This window comes from Equus przewalskii, chromosome X (assembly GCF_037783145.1).
Source record: "Equus przewalskii isolate Varuska chromosome X, EquPr2, whole genome shotgun sequence".
NCBI classification, from domain to species: domain Eukaryota; kingdom Metazoa; phylum Chordata; class Mammalia; order Perissodactyla; family Equidae; genus Equus; species Equus przewalskii.
The window spans coordinates 40,708,970-40,727,748 of NC_091863.1; the positions used below are offsets into that span (position 1 = coordinate 40,708,970).

The window sequence follows — 18,779 nt, forward strand, 5'->3', positions numbered from 1 at the left end:
GCCCTGAAACTGCTGGGCTCAAATGGTTTTTCACTGACCTTAGAAGTGAGTCCAAAATTTTAACTGTGATATACAAGGTCCTTCACAATCTGATGGCAGCTGACTTTTCTAGCTTTGTCACCCATTACTTCCCCTTCACACTCTCTACACTCCAGCTATTGTATGTCTCTCCAGTTCCTAAACAGGCCATACTTTATTCATCTCTGAACTTTTGTACATGTATGAGCACCCCCAGCCACCAGATCAAGCATAGTAGTTAAGAGTACAGACTCCAGAATCAGGTTGCCAAGGCTTAATCCCAGATATTGGCGAGTTTCTGATCCTCTCTGCCTTCATTTCTTCAGTTGCAAAATGGGGCTACCAACAGGCGTGCTGTGAGGACCGGATGAGAGGCCTGGCACAAAGTCAGCACACGATACATGTTAGCTGTTACTCAGCAAACATTGATTGATGGGCTGCCCAGTAGGTGGGAGGCCCTTCATATCCATTTATTCCATGCTACTTATAGTCCACAGGAAAGACAGACATGTAAACAGGACGTTATAATACAGTGTGATCAAAGCTAGGATAGAGTTGTGTGAGTCAGAAGGAGCAACTTATGGGTTCCCTCCCTTCCACCCTTACCTCAGCTGGATTCACCTCAGATGTTACCTCGAATTCAGGTTTTAGCCAGACCCTGAGGCTTGAGGAACATGGGAGAAAGTAACGAATTTCCAACCTAGGGCTGGCATTCCAGCTTTAGACACTGGTATAGCCCTACTGGCTGTTAAAATATCCAAATACTTTCATAGTGATTGGTAAATGCCCTGAGCACCCCAAGTGTTTCATAACTCTTTTCTCCCCCCGCCTCATGCAGTCTGGCTCTCAGGAGCACTAATTGGACACCATCATGGACCGCCCTTATTCCCTACCAGGGAGCACATGTGCCGGCTTGTCTGACATTGTTCTTTCTCTCTGATTGCCTGGCATCCCCCAGCAGTAGTGGCCCTGGGCACTGTGAGCAAATGCAAATTACCAGTTTGTTCTTCTAGGATGCCTTTTGACCATCAATTCTGCTTGCACTTGGGGATATTGCCTGCTCCGTGAATCCCAGGAGCTGTCTCTGCTTGCTTATTGAGATGCCTGCTGCTTGGGGCTGCTTTCGGCTCTTCTGGCCCTTGGCCTATGCCTGCAATACCCTTTGGAAATCTCTGCCTATCCACCAGCCGGGATTCCTCCCAGTCAACTATCCACCCCACTCCCAAGGTTCCTGTCACATCTTATATGTGCCTACTTCCTTCTGTCAGTATTACCCGCACTGTGCCAGGACTCATCCTGACATATGACATTATGGACAAGGTCCTTATATTGTATGAAGCAGTACAGTATGAAACTTTGGAGCCAGGACTGTGTTTGAATCCCAACTTTACCACTTCCTAACTATATGAACTTGAGCAAGTTACTCAGCACCCGTGAGCCTCAGTTGCCTCATCTGCAAAATGGGATGATAATAGTACCTGCCTCATAGGGTTGTTGGGAGGATTAAGGACCTAATAGTAGAAAGCATTAGAAGACTGCCTGGCACATAGTAAAAGCTCAGTAAATGTTAGACTTTATTATTATTATTATTATTATTTTGCATTGAAGCTTTAATGGGCACATTTAGGCACATTTCAAACATTTTCACCTTGCTTGCCTCTTTGATCTGCATAGCACCTCCAGAGAGGTAGATATGAAAGGTCTTGATTAGCTTTTTGAGGTGAGGAAACTGACAGTTGGCTATATTGAGTGGCCGTGGTTAGTGATGAATTTTCTGTTTCCCCATTTAATGTTATTTTTCCCCACCAGGGAACACTGAAATAGGTGAATCGTTATTCATTAGATAAACATTTATTTAATGGCTACTATGCACAGGCGCTGTGCTGGGCACCAAGATACAGTAGGGAACAAGACAGGTCCCTGTGCTCCTGGAGTTACCATTCTAGTGGGAGGGGACAGTCAATAAGCAAGTAAATAATAATAAAAACGCTATATCCGTGTGATGAAAATAAAACAGGGTGGTGTAATGAAAAGTAACTGTAGGAGATAGGATAGGGAAGGAAGGCTTTCCTGAGGAGGAGACTTTCATGACAAGAAGGAGTTGAGCTGGAAACCTCACTTTGGATTTGTAGCTGGGATCTGGGAGGGAAGTTCTCATAAAGAGGGAGCTTCCCAGGGCCTGTCCTGGGCCACTCCAGACAAGTAGAAGGAGCAGGAGGGAGGGCCACAAGTTAAGGGTGGCTCAGAGCCCGAAATCAGAAAGACTTGCTAAATTGCAGATTTTCTGGAAAGAGGCAGAATAGCAAAGAAACTTGTCAACAGTGGGAGGGGAATTTTTTTTCCTACAGGTATTAAGTTTAAATATATTTTAAGATGAACTTTATTGAGATATAATTTAGATAGAATAATATTCACTAATCAGAAGTGTACAGTTTGATGAGTCTTGAGAAATGTCTACACATATATTAAATGCCTCCCCTATCAAGATACACAGTCAACATTTCATAACTCTAAAATGTTCCCTTAGAACTTTGGTCAGGTATTTTGTGCAATGTCTGTCAGTTTAGGTTTATCTAATAGTTTCTCATGATTAGACTGGGATTATGGATTTTTGGCAAGAATGCCACAGAGGTGATGTGCCCTTCTCTTGACATCACATCAGGAGGTACATGACACCAATATGTCTATACTGATGATAACCCTGATGACATAATTAAGGTGTGACTGATGGGCTTATCCATTGTAAAGTTACTATTTTTCTCTTTGCATTTAATAAATATCTTGGGGGAGATACTTTGAGACTATCCCATAAAGATTTAAATTGGCGTTAGATGAGACCTACATGTTGAATTAGTTATTTTATATAGTTTTATTAGTCAGGAGCATGGTCTATTTTTCTATTTATGTTTTCCTTTATTTTTCTATTCATGTTTTATAGTTTTTTTTTTAATAAACACAGATTCTCAATTAATAAGAAGACACTGTGATAGAATGGAAAGAGCATCGTATTTGACGTGAGGCAAACCTGGATTTGAATCCCAACTGTCCCACTTACTGATCTTATGACCTTGAAAAGTTCTTTATACCCGAGCCTCTAATTTCTCATCTGTAAAAACAGCTAATAACAAACCATCTCATGAGGTTTTTGAAAGAATTAAAGTACCTAGTAGTTTCTGGCACTCAGTAAGTGCTCTATAAATGTCATTTCTTGCCTTCCTTAATACCCAAGTGTTAAATATTATTGTCACGATGGTAATTAGACTCTCCTCTTTCTGGCTGGGTGGCTCTGGGATATAGAAATTCAACAGATTCTCTTAGATTTTACTTCATGTTCTGACACCACAGAGATTTTAGTGCAGGGGAACTGCTGGGCTTTTTACGTGTCTTTGAGTCACTGGAGAGAAAGGAGCTGGAACTGTTTTAGTTGATGGCAAATTCTTACAGCTTATAAGTATCTTCTATACCGTTGCAAAACTCATTCATCACCTCTGGTATTTGGGGATTTGACTTTCATGGATGTACAAATATATCATTTGCAAAAGTGGCATTTTTATTTCTACTTCTATATTTCTACTTTTTACTTCCTTCTCTTCTTTCATTATTGGAACTATTTTAAAGAAGAATTTTAACAGGGGCAATCCTGTGTGGTTCCTGTTTTTAGCCAGAATTAGCCTAATATGAGCTTTTGTTTGGAAAGATGTACTCTTATGTTAAGAGAGAAAATATTGAAACATCCCTCTCCTCATCCCTGATTTTTTTTAAGTTTAAGTGAAATTTCATTTTCTGTTTTTTTTTTCCTTGTTCCAAATTTGATTTCCCCTTTTTTAAACTTGTTTGATTGGTGATTTGTTCCCTTCCTAAGTTCTTTAGGCAGGGACTTAATTCACTGTTATTTTTTTGTCCTGATACAGGCTTTCAGGGCAATACATTCTCTAAATGCTGCCTTGGCAATCTCCCATAAAGTGTTACTCCCGTAAAACCAGTCTTACCAATTTTTCCTTTGCCTCACGCTCCATTATGGTTTGGCATGGCACTGTTACTGATCATTTGTAATAGAATCTTTGATATTTTGTTCATCATGGATTTTTTGGTATTAATATTCGGGGTTTTTTCAATAGTGCATTAAAATACTATTTACCTTGGTTACTGAGTTTTTTGGTGCCCCCTTAAATTTTGCCCTTGAGGCAAGTGCCTCTCGCCTCAGCCTAGCCCTGGTCCTGCAGTAATCTGCCGGAGGAGTTCTGCTCACAGCTTTCTTTTGAAATGGAGGCCTAAAGTTCAGAGAGACTAAAACTCTCAGAGACATCAAACCAATTACATCGTCTGCCAGGAGATAATCATGTTTTCCTTCTCCTTCTACTCCTGTCATCCCTTTCCTACTACATATAGGGCTCTAAGCTCAGCAAAAGTCCTTGTCCATTTCCAGCTGCTGGCACTGAGCATGGCCACATTGCTAATAGGATGCCTGGGATCACTTCTTCATTTAGAGAGATGAAAGGCCAGGGTCTCACCCTCCAGGAATAAACCCCAAGGACTGTTGAGCTCCTCCAGATCCTTGTCAGGGCCCTTCGTGGCCCAAAGCATTCCTTTCTCTGCTGGAGTCTGTCAGTTAGCTCTGGCAAAAATCAAGTTTCCTCACCCTGAGCTTACCTCATCCACACAAGTTTCCCTGAGAAATTATGGAAAAGAAACTCTTTCTTAGACTCAAATGTCAGAACTGGAAAGGCTCTTAGAGACCATTTTGCCCCAACCCCTTCATTTAACACAACATATAACTTCCTTTGCTCTATTTCCACATTCCAAGGAATCCCCAAGGCGGCCTCATAATAAAAATCAGGAGCAAGTCAAGAGCCAATTTAATCAAGGAAGTAAACTACTATGGGACCCAGCTGTGCTCAGAGAGGAGTGAGTCATCAGAAATGCAGCCCTGGTCCCAGGATTTGTTTATTAAGGATTTTCTTCAAGGACAAAAAGAAGGATCTGTGGTGGCTCAGCTCCAAAGATTTTCTTGGGGTGGGGTGTGACTGGAAAAGGTTTGATTAGCTTTCCTCTGGGCTGGGAGTTTTAAAGGCCCTGCTTTGAAGAGCCCTGCCTTCTGACTGGTCCAGGCATTGTGGAGAAGTTGGCAAAGTTTGCCTCTGTACCTCTTACCTCCTGCCAAAAGTGCCTCTCTGGGTCCCATACTCAGAGAATCTTGCTTTCAGTTTGGAAATGTATCAAGAACACTTGCAACTGTATTAGGATGGGCTTTGAGAAGTACAACTTCTTTCACATATTTACATTTGTAACAAGATTCACCTTGTGCAAAGCATCGTGGCATCCATTCCTCTAACCTCTAAACAGTAAAAGTAATTTTTGGCTACATTTTACAGATAAAGAAACTGGCTCAGAGTCTAGGTGACTTCATAAGGCCATGCAACTAGTAAGAGGCAGAAGTTTTGACTTTTGAGTCCGGAAGAATGCCACATCCTGTGCTTGTTCTACTAAGCCATGGGCACCTCAAAAGTGCTAGGGTACGCCACAGCAAACTGACTAAAAGAGAACCACATGGTTGAAACCACTACCTTGATCTGATTGGCAATGAATTCTAGCATTGTGATTGACTTTTGAGAAGCATATAACAAATCTCAGAACTTAGTGAAAGTCTTAAAGGAGACATTGGGATTCATATACAGCAACCATGAGGAATTTACCATTCTTGGAAAATTTTTGTCTCAGACTGATGGAAGACAAGGAAATATCAATTGAAGGAAATGACATTTTTTTTTTTTGAGGAAGATTATCCCCGAGCTAACTGCTGCCAGTCCTCCTCTTTTTGCTGAGGAAGACTGGCCCTGAGCTAACATCCGTGCGCATCTTCCTCTACTTTATATGTGGGACGCCTGCCACAGCATGGCTTGCCAAGCGGTACCATGTCCGCACCCGGGATCCGAATCGCGAACCCCAGGCCACTGAAGCGGAACGTGTGAACTTAACCTCTGTGCCACCTGGCTGGCCCCGCAAATGACTTTTAAGGGAGTTTTATTCACACATGGGGGAGGATCAGATCCCACTGTAGTTCTGGATACTATTTAGCCATGTGCAGTGAACACTAGGGGTGTGTATGTGGCAAGAGGGGGCAATGTCCACCGATAGCATACTTTCTTCAGTTTGTTTTTCCTCTAAGCCAGCCCATCTGAAAACTCTTTTTTTCTTTTAAAGATTGGCACCTGAGCTAACAACTGTTGCCAATCTTTTTTTTTCTTTTTCTCCCCCAATCCCCCCAGTACATAGTTGTATATTTTAGTTGTGGGTCCTTCTGGTTGTGGCATGTGGGACACCGCCTCAACGTGGCCTGACGAGCGGTGCCATGTTCGCACCCAGGATCCCAACCGGCGAAACCCTGGGCTGCTGCAGCGGAGCACGCGCACTTAACCACTCAGCCATGAGGCCGGACCCCTGAAAACTCTTAACAGAGACCAAGAAAGCGGCATCCTTGGGATTAGAAGAGGGATTATCAAGTTAGGTGGGCAATTCTGGGAGAAACAGGGAGGCCACTGGTGGCAAAACTCGAAATAGATTGTGAACTGAGATTATTTGGGCAAATCAGGTTATTTAGGGACCTGGACATGGGTTATATCCCCATCTCTTGGGTACTCAGCAAAAACCCAGGGTAAGATCTGAACACAAGTCTGACATTGTATCACCAGTCCTTGGAATTGGACAAGTTCCTCTCCTTTGACTCAGATATGTCTGATCAAGAAAACAGTCACATTTTTTTCATTTTTTTATTCATGCTTTTGCCCAGCTCATTGGACACCCTGTATTTGCACAGCCCAACTGCTCAGATGTATTGGGAAACACAGTCGTGTAGCACGCAGTTCACTGGCCTCATGGTAGGGGTGCTCCGGCTGGGAGGGAATGCTGCTGGGGGGAGTAAATTAAGAGGAGTGGAAGGAGTTGCTAGCTCACAGGTTAGTGAGCAGCCAGTCTAGCAGTTGTTTTCTGGCCACGTTTCCCACGGCTTCATCCAGTTGTCGTTCCTTGGCAAACTTCATGACCTCATGAAGAAGATCTCCCACGCTGTAGCCCTTCTCTGCGGCCTTAGCCGAAACTTCGGGAAGCTGTGGAGAGAGCAGAAATAGCTTGAGTCACATGATGCTTTTAGAGAAGGGACCCAGATGGATAAAGTGAACTACCCCTCACCCACCTTCCTATCCATGATTCTAGGATTAAAGTAAAGCCTGCCGCAGATCCAGGACTGGAGACTGCTGACATGGCTTTCCTTTTTCCTTGACCCTCCTCTAATGACATAGATCAAAATGCCAAAGTTACTTTCTTTTTGAGCTTCAAAAAACAAACTCTGGAATCAATTGTGTTCACTAAGTACTTCTCACCAGGTGCTGGATCCTTCAGTTAGTCTGTGCCGATTACTAGGTCAAGGTTAGGGGTTGCTGTTCTCCTGTCTCCCTAAAAAACTATGAGACTGGAAGTAGGGAGGATTGCCTGGCTCAGGTCCTGAACTGAAAATAGTTTGGTTCAGTATTTTATTTATTTATTTCTCTGGAATTCATCTAATGTAGGAAATGCAGCTGTGGGTTGTGTGTGTGTGTATGTGTGTGTGTGGACTGCTCTTGGGCTCTAAGTACAATTCTGCCTCACTGTCCCTCCCCATTCCAACCCTCTTTCTTCTTATGTCTTGTGGCATTGCTTACCTTCTCCAGTTGTCCATCATCATCTCCCAGGAAGTAGAGCGTAGGGATGTTAAATTGGGAGGCCGCAATCCACTGAAGGACTGCCTGGAGCTGCTTCTGCAAGCTACTTGTTGAGCAATGATTATTGACGATGACTTGGGGCCCAGAAGAGTCTTGATAGTTCTGTGGCATCACACCACTCTGACTACGTCTGGAGCCACTGGCCTGGTAATTGGCGTTGTTCACCGAGGCTGCTTGTTCTTCCAACTCATCAAGGGCTGCCCCATTGTTGCCGTACTTAGCCATGATAAGGCACAGCTTCATCACCGATTCCACAAGTTGATCTATAAATTGCCGGTTCACTTGCTTCAGCCCACTGGCAAAGTCAAGTTCTTGATTCTCCTGGCATTGTTCTTCCCCTCTGTCAGGCCTCTTGAACATGGACGTTCCTCTGCTTGTACTGGGCTCAGAATGCTTGTTCTCACCTTCAGATATATCATCACAGTTGAACGAGCTCTCACCAAGCAGTTTCTGAATCAGCGTCAGAACAATGTTTGACATATCCAGCTTCTGGCAGTTCACATGTTGATTCTCCTTTAGAGAGGTGGAGGGTCCAGGAGCTCCACGAGACTCTAGATGTTTCATTGAAAGAGCCTTGGCAGTTTGGCCACTTCCACACTTTTCGTATTGGGCACTCTGAGCTGTGTAGCTTGTGGAAGAACCAGGACAGTCTTCTTCATGTAGATCTTTGCCCTTGGCCTGCTGGGTCAAATGGTACTGGATCAGCATAAGAGCGGAGACAATCAAGTCCTTCGCGAGTGAATCTGTGGAAGGGCTGATCTTTTCTCTTTTTTCCTCCCTATTGACACATGCTTTGCTAGTCATCTTGCCTTGGTTTCCCTGCTTTTGATTCCACATGGTCAGGCTCTCCTTAAGGATGTGTTCACCGACTTTCTCAGCACTGGTCAAGGACTTGCACTGCTCTGGTCTCATTTTGCCCTGGTCCTTCCCCTTCATTTCAGCTTTCATGGCTGAGAATTCGAGACTTTGGTTCTTGCACTTGGGATCTTGGGACCCAGCTTTCAAGGATGCATACGAGACACTCTGTGATTTAGTCTCCTTCTTCTCGCCAAGTAGGGCACCGACCAGGCGCTTCAGCATGGCCTCCATGATATCTGCTGCATTTTGTTTCCCGTGGTTGAAAAGATTTCTCTTGACAGCTGAGACAAAGTCTGAGTCAGTCATCAGGACCCCAGTGATGTTATGTAGGTTCTTCATGCAGGAATCAATCAAATCGGACACAATTTCCTTGGTGTGTTTTAACAACACTCTCTTCAGCACCGCACAGGCTGGGATCGGCTTCCCAGAGCTATGCACTTTCAAGGTCTTCATAACGGAGAACATCATGTCAGAAGCCACTTGATTTGCGTAAACCATGAGTCCTTTGCTAATGGAGTCTGCGAATTCCTTGCTATCTCTTTGGAACATCTGTTTGTCTCCGCTCTTGCTCTTGTTGGATAACTCACTATACATAAAGGTTTTCCGCCCACCATCTCTGCTGTCCTCCCCAGTGCCCCGCATTTCTGCAGAGGTCACTTCTACAGCATCATGGACCATTTCAGAAGCGATCTTGCTCAAAGCACTGCGGGGGCTGTTCTTCCCTTTGTCCCCAGGAGGTGGATAGATTGAATGATGAAAGCATTTGTTTCTACCTTCCAACTTCTCCTTGATTTCTTTACGGGCCATCTGGATTACCAAAGAAGCTAGTCGGTTGATATAGAATGAAAGGTCGTCCACGGAACATTCGCCACCAGGAGAGATAACTGCCCTCTGAGTGTTAGGAGATTTGGGTGAGGGAGTGGAAGGGCTCTGGTTATTGTTGGTGTTTTTGGCTGCTGTCATTTCTAGATGTCGGCTTTGAGGTCCGTTGGTCACATAATCCATGTTCAGCTGATCAGCATAGACTCTGTAGCAGTTCCCAGAGGGTAATTTATGGAATTTACCCTCTGTTTCTCCTACTTTATGCTTACAGCTAGAGGCTGAGGGGCTCAGTGCGTGTTGGAAACCCAAGGCATATTTCTGGAGATCATTGAGAAGCCAGTTGAAGACACATATGTGATCAGAGGGAGTTTGTTTGAAAAGGCACACAGATCCCTCCGTCTAGAAAAAGAAGAACACCTATCCATAAGAGTCTGGGTAGGCTACTTCTTTTCCTTATTTTATTTAGAAGATACATCTTCTAAATAGCACAGATTAGGGATTTGACCTTTAGGATTTTCATGGGAACATAACACACAATTATACCCATTAATACACTTTCAAGCACAAGTGGCAGCAACAAAAGCTCAGAATATATATATTTGTACACTTTACACATGTGTTATCAATATATTTGTCAGTTTTATCTGAGTATTTGTGCTTATCTCAATATGTGTCAAAAATGTGTCAGAGTCTGTTGTGTGTGTATATGCACACCAATATAGCAATTCATGAGTGTGAACATCTCAATAGTTGTGAGAATGTCAGTCTGTATTGTTAGTATGTGAAAATGTGCCTGTGTGTATGTGCATGCATATATGTATGTCAATGCACATGTGTGACTGACTATGTGGAAGCCCGTGTAATAATGTGTTGACATCAATACCCATTGTATATGTCTACTGTACAGGCCAACATGCATGTTAGTGTGTATATTTTATACACATGTGAATGTAAAACTGAGTGTGTATGTCAGTGTGTCTCTGAATATATAAATGAGCAAGTATTGATTTAAGTGATCTGCATATATGTTTATGATATAAATCCAATATCACGTATCATGCAGCTATAAATATATTTATATATGTTAAAGCATAAATTAACATACATACTCATTAATATATTAATGTCTAATTAATGTATAATGTATAATATATTTATAAGTGTGTATGTTAAAATATGAACATGTACAAATAGGTGATTGTATAATGACTGTGTATGTCAATAGATAGGGTATCAATTTATGCTATATTTATAAGATGCTATGTCACTGCTTGAGAATGTGTGTCAGTGTTGCACACACGCTGACATTTGAGTATGTGTGTGAATACATGAGAGGGGATGTCATTGCATTTATCTCATTGTGTGTATCAATGCATACAAACATGAGTTAATGAATATCTGTCACTTTGAGTTTGTATGCGTGTTATCGACATGAGGTATATTTATAAATGTGTATTCCAAAACCTGAGTCTGTATGGTCACTATGTTTTGATTAAGGCTTGTGTGTGTTAACATGTGTGAGATTATGTTTATACATGGTGTGCATGGATTTATATATCCACGTTTATGTGTGTCACATGTGGGCATGTCAATGCATCTGACTCTGTATAACTGTATATCTTTGTATACATGTGTAAGTCATTATTTATGAATAGGTCAATATATATGTTTGTTATATCCATGCTTGTATGTATTTGTCAGTGTCACATGTAGCCAGGCCTGTGTGTGTCATTGCTTGTATAAGTCATTTTGTTTTTAAAGATTGGCACCTGAGCTAACAACTGTTGTCAATCTTTTTTTTCCCCCCTGCTTTTTCTCCCCCAATCCCCCCAGTACGTAGTTGTATATTTCAGTTGTGGGTCCTTCTAGTTGTGGCATGTGGGACACCGCCTCAACGTGGCTTGATGAGTGGTGCCATGTCCACACCCAGGATCCAAACCGGTGAAACTCCAGGCCGCTGAAGGCGGAGCGTGCAAACTTAACCACTCAGCCATGGGGCCAGCCCCATAACTCATTTTTTTTTAACGTATATAAATGTATATATCAATGTGTGTGTCACTTTGTGTAAATTTATATGTGTGTGTACACACACATATTATATATGTATATATAATGTATATGTACATATGTACATATGTGTACATATACATACATACATATACATTGTATATAATATATATGTATATATATCATATAGAGAGAGAATATACATGCTTGTGACTGTGTATGCCCATGTCTGGATATGTGTATTTGTGTCGTGCACATCTTCCACATCTTCCACTCAGTGCTAAGTACCATTGCCCTCTTTGCCCCTTCCATTGCTTCATCTCTTCTCTTTTCGCTGAATTCCTGGAAATGTGAGGTCATGATAAAGTCAACTTTTTGCAAATGGGCTTAAGTTACAATCAAGGAGATCTGCATTGTGTGTAGGAAATATGGGCTGCTCTTTAAAAATAAACACAAGGTGTAATTTATCCCTTTCTTAAGACTCCAAAATGGAGTTGGCTACCCCCAACTGAACCCAAAACCCTTTGGAGAATATTTTGTAACTGGTTTTTCCTTCCTCAGAGGCCGCTCTCATCACTCCAAAGGTGTCTGGGGCCAGAAATGATGTTTCTGGTTATAACGTGAGTCTAGGGACACAGAACAAGAAATAGTTGACTCCTTTGTGCTAAAGCTGAATATACTGTTCCAATACCGGCCACTCTAGGCTTATAGGGCTGTGAGGGTGACTTGACATGTGCTCTAATGCTCACCCCAAACTAGAGGCCTAACAGATATAATTTAGGATATTTACACAAAAGCAAAAAGATTCTGTATGTGACAGTGGTGTGCAAGTCTAATTGCTTCTAACTTTATGCTACCCGACAGCCTGGGTAATCTCTTAGACAACAGGGTGGGGACCAGGCCACCACAGCTCTTGGTCATCGTGGATCCTCTCTGCTCCATATCTTCGTTCTTCATTGTCGAACGCTGGGCAATGTAGGGCACAGAAATCGACTACAAGCCAGCAAAGAACACTGCACAGGATCTTGCTTATAAGCCCATATGTTTGTTAGGATGAGAATAGCAAGATTCTGTTTGAAGTAGGTACCCGAAATCAAGAAAGGCATCCGAGCCTCTGTGATTAGTGCCGTTGTTAGATACCTGGGCATTGAACTTACCGTGACTCTGAACTTAAGCTTGTGTTCTCTAGAATGTCATAATATTCAAATTTATGGGCCTGTTTGACAGTAGTTCTCTTACTATCTCTGTACCAGAGTCCTCAGACTCAGCATTGGGCTCTGAGAATTAGAAACGGTGGACTCAGAGGCTAAGTATACCTTAGACTGGTCTTGCTTTTCAGTATCCTTGATCACAATAATCTCTTTTTCTTCCAGATTCTCCAGGTTTAAGCCACCGTCTGAATTGGAACCACCAGCATCCTATGGAATTAAGGGGTGAGATTCTTATGAACAGTTGCTTTTTGAGACATCCCCAAGCTGCCCCGTAGGCTACTACTTCAAAGCATAAGTGTCATGTCTCTTATTGTCACTTTTCTTTCTGAAGGAGAAGTAGGCTTGTAGTGCTAGCTAATCTCTGAAGAATGAGATAAAGTTCCTCCCATAAATTACTACTCCCCCCACCCCTGGGAGGTATTCACAAAGCCATCAGTCTTAGGAACCATATCCATTAATCATCAACCTTTTGAACAGGGTTTTTTTTTCACTTTTCTGACATGCTATCTTCCATTCTTTCAGCCCTACCAGCAACTTAAACAGAGTTTAAAATGAGATTTCATATCTAGAGTGACAGTAAATTCTGAACCAGGGATCCTGGGCTCATGAGAATGATGGCTTTCCACCTGAGTCCCCTCCATCTTTCTATCCTCTGCCACAACCTTTCCCTTTCCTCATGCTGTCACTGATAAGCCTTCTCAGCCGTTTCCCACCCATCCCAATTCTGAGAGGAGCAGAGAATACCCACCTTGGAATCTTTATCTTCTGCTGTCAAGGTGGACACATCGACAAAGCATATCTGCATCGAATTAGGGGGGTGAATTTAGAAAAACTCTAGAGAAAAGGCTGTAATTTCCCTTTCTGGGAGAAGATAATAGCACCTACCTTACAGTGTTCTCCTGAGGATTGAGTGAGATAGTACATGTGAAGCTTTTAGCAGAGCGTCTATACATAGCAAGCACTCAATCAACGTTAATATAATGATTATCATTAGGCAGACAGAATCTTTGCATTACTACGTTTCCTAAATGAGGATACCTACCTGTTAGGGAGAGGCTCAAAACACAATGTCTATATTTATTGAGAAGGCTGACACAAACTCAAAAGTGAAATGTATTAGAACTTGATTCTCCTGGCTCCCAGTTTAGAACATTTTCAACTACACTAGTGTTCCCCAAATGTGGTATTTTACTATTGATGCTATAGAAGATTTTAGGTGGTACATGGATAAGCATTTCTGTGTTTAATAGGTGCATTTTTTGTTGTGTATTAGGAAAAATACATATTAGAACATCAAACCTGTGATATTATGGATAATATTGCTTAGGGTGACGGCAATTTTTAAATGTAAGTCAATTTTAAAGACATTGCAGAAATACATATTGAGTAAATAATAGTATAAGTGGCATTGAACATGATAAAAGTGTGAAATACTAGGCAAATCACTTGAAATTTGGGAAACAGCATGAAGTATTTTGCCCTCCTAAGGGAGCCCCACTTTAGTGTAACTTACCGGTAGCTAGGCAACATTATTATGACTTCAGAGGTGTTAGGTAATAGGGCCTGGTAGCTCAGCAACCACCACTCCTCCCTCCCCTCAGGTCCCCGCCCCCCCCCCCGCCCCGCCCCGCCCCGCCCCACCCCGCCGCCCCCTCATCCCCCTCCCCCCCACCCCCCCACGTTCCTCCTCCAAACCCCGCCCCCCTCCCCCAGCTGCTGTACATCACTCCCCATCCTGCCCCTTTGATTTGTCCCATTGTGATGTATAAACCCGCTGGTCCCCCACAGACCTTACTGAGCTTGGTTTCCTGCAGAAGTCACAGTATCACCCTCCGTTAGTCTATCCTGGGCTCCGGGATATCTATACCCATACCCCAATCCTTTCTACTCCTTAGTAGGAATCATTTTATATCATACCACTTTCCGTCTCTGATCTTGCTGTCCCGTTTGGCTGTAGAGATCTACCTTGCACACGTCCCTATGGCTGTGTAACCAGTCAATATGATCAGACATCTGAAAGAGAAAGAAAAGAAATCTGAAAGACTTATGTATGGTTTCTAGAAACTGGCTCAGTTTGGATAAGAATCTCTGGCGGGCTTCCTGAAACCCGTCTTCGTGTTTCATATAGGTTTAGGCTAGGAACTGCTGGGGTGCGCAGTGGCGGAAGGACACTCTGAAGCGTTTGAACTTGATGATCGGGATCATCATCTTTTAGCACAATATAGTCTCCTTTAATTTAGACTTCCCACACCAAGTATTTGGAACCATGGGACTATCATATTGACTTGGGAGAACACCAGTCAGGAAAAATGGCAGGCTGGGAAGTAAATTTAAAAGGATATCTAGAAACTGTGGGGATTAAATTTAGTGATTTACTTCTACCCAACGGCACTAACTAAATCTCACCTGTCTCCGCTTTTCTTTACTCACTTTTGGGAATCAAGTTCACCTTATCCCCTTTAACTGAATTTTAGCTCAACCACAGGCTTTCTCATTACATTAAAGAAAGTGAAATTAGGTAAATAGCCGTAATACTTACCACGTAGGGCTATTGGAAAAGACTAAGGTCAATACCGGTAGAGTGAATAAATAGTCCTTTTTATTAAAACAACATATACGATTCCAACATGTAGAACAAGTTTCTGAATGTTGAGAAAACTCAGTCTAAAAGCCATTGATATAACCAAGAGACAAATGTCTGAGGGAAGACCAGACCCTGATCCCATCAGACCAAGTTTAATTTTATTTTTAAAAGAAAACATAATCTCTGCCAACTTCCTTCAACCCCCCTTACCATCTCTGACCCCAGTCCGGAACTAAAGGGAAAGAGGAAATGGCAGAAGGCACTATTTTTTGCTGTGTAAGACACAGTTGTTTTGGTATCTTGGGCTTGAATTTGATTTCTTTCTAAAATTTAGTAAGAGAAACCTGTTTTCGCCAAGTATTAGAGAGTTATTGAATTCCTTTCCCCCAACTTCCTTCAAAATTTAGACCTCTTTAATCTCTAGCTCCCTCCCTCCCCCTCCTTCCCCCTTCTCTTCTCCTCCCTGCCTCCTTCCCTCCCTCCTTTCCTCCTCCTCCCTCTCTCACTTCCTCCCTTCCTCCTTCCCTCCTTTCCTCCCTCTCCCTCTCTCTCCCCTCCCTTTTTTTCTCCCTTCCTCCCTCTCTCATTCCTCCATTCTCCCTCCCACTCTCTCCCTCCCTCTTTCCATGTCTCTCTCTCTCAACATTTTTATAACAGCTATCCTCTGAGGCTATCCTTTCACATGAGAAATAATACTACATCCCTATACTTTACCATTCTCCCAAGATCTTCTTGAGTTCTCCCGGCAAGAATCTCTGCAAATCCCTGAAAAAGATTTAGGAAAAGGCTTCCCACACCCTCAGAAGAGGGAGTTTCTTTTTTTCAAGAGCTAGAGACCACTAGTCTAGAAAAAAAGAGGGGGAGGCACAGAAGTCCCTCATGTGATTTGGATATAGTCTCAGTCAAAATCCTAAAGAACTGTAAAAAAAAAAAAATATATGAACTTATTACCTTGATGATGAAGTTGTTTTAGACTTTTGGCTGAAAGTGTCCACCCAGAAGGGAGATGTGCCCCTTTAGGTGGAACTGGGCTGTGCCAAGTTCTTGGGCACTTGGAGCTGGCTGCCACCCCCGTCAGCTGTTGGACGAGACTGATGGGCCAGGCCTTTCCCTGCTGTCTTTAACCCTGGGGTGTGACAACAGAGTTTATTGGGTCACAATGCCTGAAACCATAGCAACCTCAGCAAAGGCGTGGCAGGCTGGCACATCAGTAGCCCCTCACGTCAAAAGCACATCAGGCTGTCTGCCGTGTGGCAAACTTTTTCTGTTCTGTCTAGGAGAGTACACATATTTCTTTCACATTTTGTCCAGCTCACAACCCCTTGAGACCTCCTTTCTCTTCCCTCTTCTTCCTAGACTTTCAGAACAATCTAATCATATTAGTTACCAGTTTAGTGGAGGTCTGTAATTTTCACGTACAGAATTACCACCAGCCTTTGTGAATGAAACAGTATTAATTTTCACATCTTAGCTTATTTCTCTTTGGATTTGGCACTTGGGATTCAGAGTTACGTAGCAAGAGATCCTTAGATTTCTGTGTAGAAACAGAGAAATGTATGTCAAAGTCCTTTCTAGGCATCCTGAATAAAATTATGAAAATACAGAGTTGGAGGCTGCCTTAGCAGCTTCTGTGGTTTCACCTCATAATCAAGACACCCCCTTAGCTAGTCAAAACGAAATCAGAAGATGCCCCTACCTTTGTAGTTATCAGAGTAGGCTATTTCGTAGGACCTTGGAATAACTTTTTCTTGTCAATTTGGATGCTGTGATGACTCTTCCAATCTGACCCAAGATGTTGCTTCTTTTCCTCAACCCTCCATACTTTCCTAAAGCCTGACCACCAGTTGGTACCAGAACTTCTACTTCATGGCATTGCTGTTTCTATAGAGAACAGCGACAGCACAAAATTGGGGGCTCCATTTTAGGATTCTGAGTGTCTAAGTGGTCCAGCAAGCTCTAAGCTTCATCAGGAGATATAATTAGCCCAGAAAAAAAGCCAGTCCTCTTGGGACAGGGTCCGCCTTTCATAGACTCCTCAAGCCATGAAAGATCTTCAGCCCCACTTCTTCTTCATTATGGCCAGTGCTGGCTTGCTGGCTACAGTATTCTTTAGAGGATTATGCATTACACTTGGAGATGCCTTCAGTTTAGCCCCAGTTTGGAAACATTAGCCCACAACAAAATGGTTCTCACTGTGCCCAGGTTCATCTTGTCTTCTCCTTGTCCTTTCTCCACATGCCTCCACTTTATCCTCATGCATGTGAATAAATGCAGCTGAATTAAAAATCAGTTGAGATGACCCCCTAAATAATAAAGTTTCATATTCTTGGTTCTACCTCCATTCTTCTTTTCCTTGTTACCCCTGAGATTGTTTGTCTTAGCCCTGCTGTACAATTTTGATCTTGTTTGTTCATGGCATCAAAGAGAAAGAGAGCTGGACGTTTATTAAAAGGTGGCAAGACAGATTCTACTCAGGCTACTACAGTAGGGGAGAGAGACTTCAGAAGAATAGAGCTCATCTCCACTGACACAAAAGGCAGGAGGCTTTATAAATGCAGAGGTGTGCTAAAGGAAAAGTGTTGAGGGAAATTTGTGTGTGGGGGGAGGTTGATCAAGGTGATTAGGCTATCTGTATTTACTAACTGTTACTTATCAAAATTAGGCTCCTACCCTTGAATAGAGACTGGGAGAAGAGGGCCCTATCTTTCTTGATGATTATACATTTCAAAGGGATGGCTCCCAAGTCCTTCTGACAGACACTCTTGAGTTGTAGAAGATACATCTCAAAGGGACAGACAAAGGATTTACAATCGCAAGTTTTCTAAAGTAAATGTTCTAAGAAAAGGGAGGTCAGGGGCTTCTACTCAGGTTTTACTTTAGGGAGGCTAGGGTCATCAACCTAGGGACATGCCCTAGAGCTGATAGAAACTATGCTAGTGTTTCTTCAAGTCTCTTAATGTAGGGAGAGGATAAAATTGTTTGTGCTGAAAGTTGCCATTCTTATAGGCCAAGGTTGAGGCCTGGTTGGGAAGAGGTCTCAGAGGAGCCTGACTATGTCAAATCATCATGCTGTGTAACTTAAATATATATAATTTTTACTAAAAAATAAATTTTGGTCAAGGAGGCAGTCTGTCAGTGGTGATAAGCTAAAATCTACAGTACAGAACCTGGTTTTCCTATATCACCCTTTTATCAAGGGAAAATTTAGATGATTAAAGAAAAAGTTGGACCTCCTATATCTGGCTCATATCTGTGGAATAAGAAGCAAAGCAAAGAAATGTTTATTTATTCTCCAAGCACAAGAATGTATATCCCTAAAATTAAAAAACCAAAAAATGCTCTATGTTCTCCCAGCCCAGAAGGGAACAACCATGATCTGGGCCTGGAAAATGTCTTACCAAATCCCCTAAATGACAAAGAGAACTATTATGGATGATTAGAGCCCTGTCCCATGGCACCCCAGTCCTGTCATCCTGGAGGCTAACCAGGAGCAAACAAGAGCAACATTTGCATGGGAAACCAATT

The 18,779-nt window shown here is 42.6% G+C and overlaps 1 protein-coding gene across 3 annotated transcripts; it reads right to left on the bottom strand.

Moving 5' to 3' along the window:
- Nucleotides 1-6,761: 6,761 nt before the first annotated feature.
- On the bottom strand, nucleotides 6,762-17,128 carry AKAP4 (A-kinase anchoring protein 4). Of its 3 annotated transcripts, XM_070606234.1 has the most exons (8): nucleotides 16,951-17,128; nucleotides 16,642-16,788; nucleotides 16,206-16,380; nucleotides 14,588-14,683; nucleotides 13,419-13,469; nucleotides 12,776-12,877; nucleotides 7,713-9,851; nucleotides 6,762-7,121 (listed from the first exon to the last, which is right to left on the bottom strand). In XM_070606234.1, the coding sequence occupies exons 4-8, from the start codon at nucleotides 14,681-14,683 to the stop codon at nucleotides 6,966-6,968; spliced, it is 2,544 nt and encodes an 847-aa protein (XP_070462335.1). In that variant the 5' UTR covers nucleotides 16,206-16,380; nucleotides 16,642-16,788; nucleotides 16,951-17,128; the 3' UTR covers nucleotides 6,762-6,965. The 3 variants fall into 3 exon arrangements, with proteins under 3 accessions (XP_070462335.1, XP_008507888.2, XP_008507887.2); XM_008509666.2 differs by lacking the exons at nucleotides 16,642-16,788; nucleotides 16,951-17,128 and having other exon boundaries at nucleotides 16,206-16,455; XM_008509665.2 differs by lacking the exons at nucleotides 16,206-16,380; nucleotides 16,642-16,788; nucleotides 16,951-17,128 and adding an exon at nucleotides 15,969-16,093 and having other exon boundaries at nucleotides 6,772-7,121.
- Nucleotides 17,129-18,779: the final 1,651 nt, after the last annotated feature.

What these genes read in the sequence shown, in the direction of transcription:
- AKAP4 (XM_008509665.2), bottom strand. An exon ending in AAAAGCAAGACCAGTCTAAG is followed by an intron (nt 9,852 to 12,775) that starts GTATACTTAGCC and finishes TTCTTTTTCTAG; the next exon opens with ACGGAGGGATCTGTGTGCCT. An exon ending in ATGATGGACAACTGGAGAAG is followed by an intron (nt 7,122 to 7,712) that starts GTAAGCAATGCC and finishes CTCTCTCCACAG; the next exon opens with CTTCCCGAAGTTTCGGCTAA.